Source organism: Cyprinodon variegatus, unplaced genomic scaffold, assembly GCF_000732505.1.
Source record: "Cyprinodon variegatus isolate N-32 unplaced genomic scaffold, C_variegatus-1.0 Scaffold479, whole genome shotgun sequence".
Taxonomy (NCBI): Eukaryota; Metazoa; Chordata; class Actinopteri; order Cyprinodontiformes; family Cyprinodontidae; genus Cyprinodon; species Cyprinodon variegatus.
This window is the reverse complement of record NW_015150932.1, coordinates 562,744-563,994: the sequence shown is the minus strand read 5'-3', so window position 1 is coordinate 563,994 and position 1,251 is coordinate 562,744. Positions and strand designations below refer to the sequence as shown.

General features: G+C 56.1%; 1 protein-coding gene across 1 annotated transcript in view; it reads right to left on the bottom strand.

The window, feature by feature from the left end:
• Positions 1 to 1,251, bottom strand: part of gemin4 (gem nuclear organelle associated protein 4) — a 16,034-nt gene that overhangs the window by 6,722 nt on the left and 8,061 nt on the right. The window contains exon 5 of the mRNA XM_015389891.1: positions 421 to 1,113. Coding sequence (XP_015245377.1) covers positions 421 to 1,113 — 693 coding nt within the window. The remainder of the gene's footprint in view (positions 1 to 420; positions 1,114 to 1,251) is intronic.

Here is a 1,251-nt window from a genome sequence, read left to right as displayed (position 1 = left end):
AAGATGTTTGAAAGACATTTTAATACCAATTAAGGCTTAAACTGAATAATTAAGCCTTTAAGGATCTGTGGGAACCCTGGAAGTTAGAAACACGTTCAGCGCTCGTCTGGAACACGTCAGATACGCTGATATGGTTGGACAGAAGTTCTGGATAAGTTAGTCAGAGGTTTAGGATCAGCTAGACACCACGACTGATGAGGAACTGACACTGAACGGATGTCAGCCATCAGATAGCTGACCTGGAACTGATGGCAGACCCCCTGCCCTGATGGCGTACGGCGGGACATTTTGACCGTGCTCAGCATTTCTCGCCGTATTCCGACATGTGCTAACGTACTTCAGGGTGCTCAGATTTTCCTACATCAGGCATCGTTGGTCTAAGTGGTTGAGGTGTGATGGGAGCTTTAGATGGCCGCCTACCTGGATGTGCTGAACATGGCAGTAGAGCTGGCTGAGAACGAAGAGCACCTCCTGGCTTGGAGCTGAATGCGCCTCCTCCTCCACAGGAGCCTCAGGTTCCTGAGGACTCTCCTCAGCATCACTCAGAAGATCCGGATCCAGTTTAGTAGCTTCAGACGACGGATTAAAGGCTCTGGAACCAGGAGACGCTGTGGCAGCAGAGGGTGGATGGAGAGGAAGCTTGGCTTTCACGCAGCTCACGATGCTCCTCACGGCGTAGGCGTGCAGCCTGCAGAGGTGAGCCCAGCCGTCAGAGGGCAGCCAGGCCGAGCAGCTGGAGCCGCAGAGCAGCTGCAGGACCCGCAGCAGGAGCACCGACAGCCGCAGCTCGCAGGAGAACTGCTTCAGGTCCAGCAGGGGGAGGTAGTCCACGTACTCCAGGGAGAAGGGGACGCTCAGGCGAGCCGACCGGATCAGCTCCCTCAGAACCCCCAGCAGCCGCGCCCACTGGGACACGGAGCACCAGGGGAGCGTCTGCGTGAGCGCCACCAGCAGGCCTTTGCTAAACATGCTGACATGGTCAGGCCGGCGCCGATCCAGACTGAGACACGACAACATGGTGGAGCGCAGGGAGTCGGACAGCGAGCAGCACTCCATCCAGGCTAGAAGACCCGTCCCCTGGCCGTACGCTGGGAGCTCCAGACCAGACCACTCCTGCAGGAAAGGAGGTCACAATAAGGAGTCGGTCCGGTTTCTGGGTCGACCTTTAGGAGCACAACACCAGAACCAGAACCTGATACCAAACACAGCAGATTTTACTGGTTTTAACCAGATTATCATCCAACAACCTGC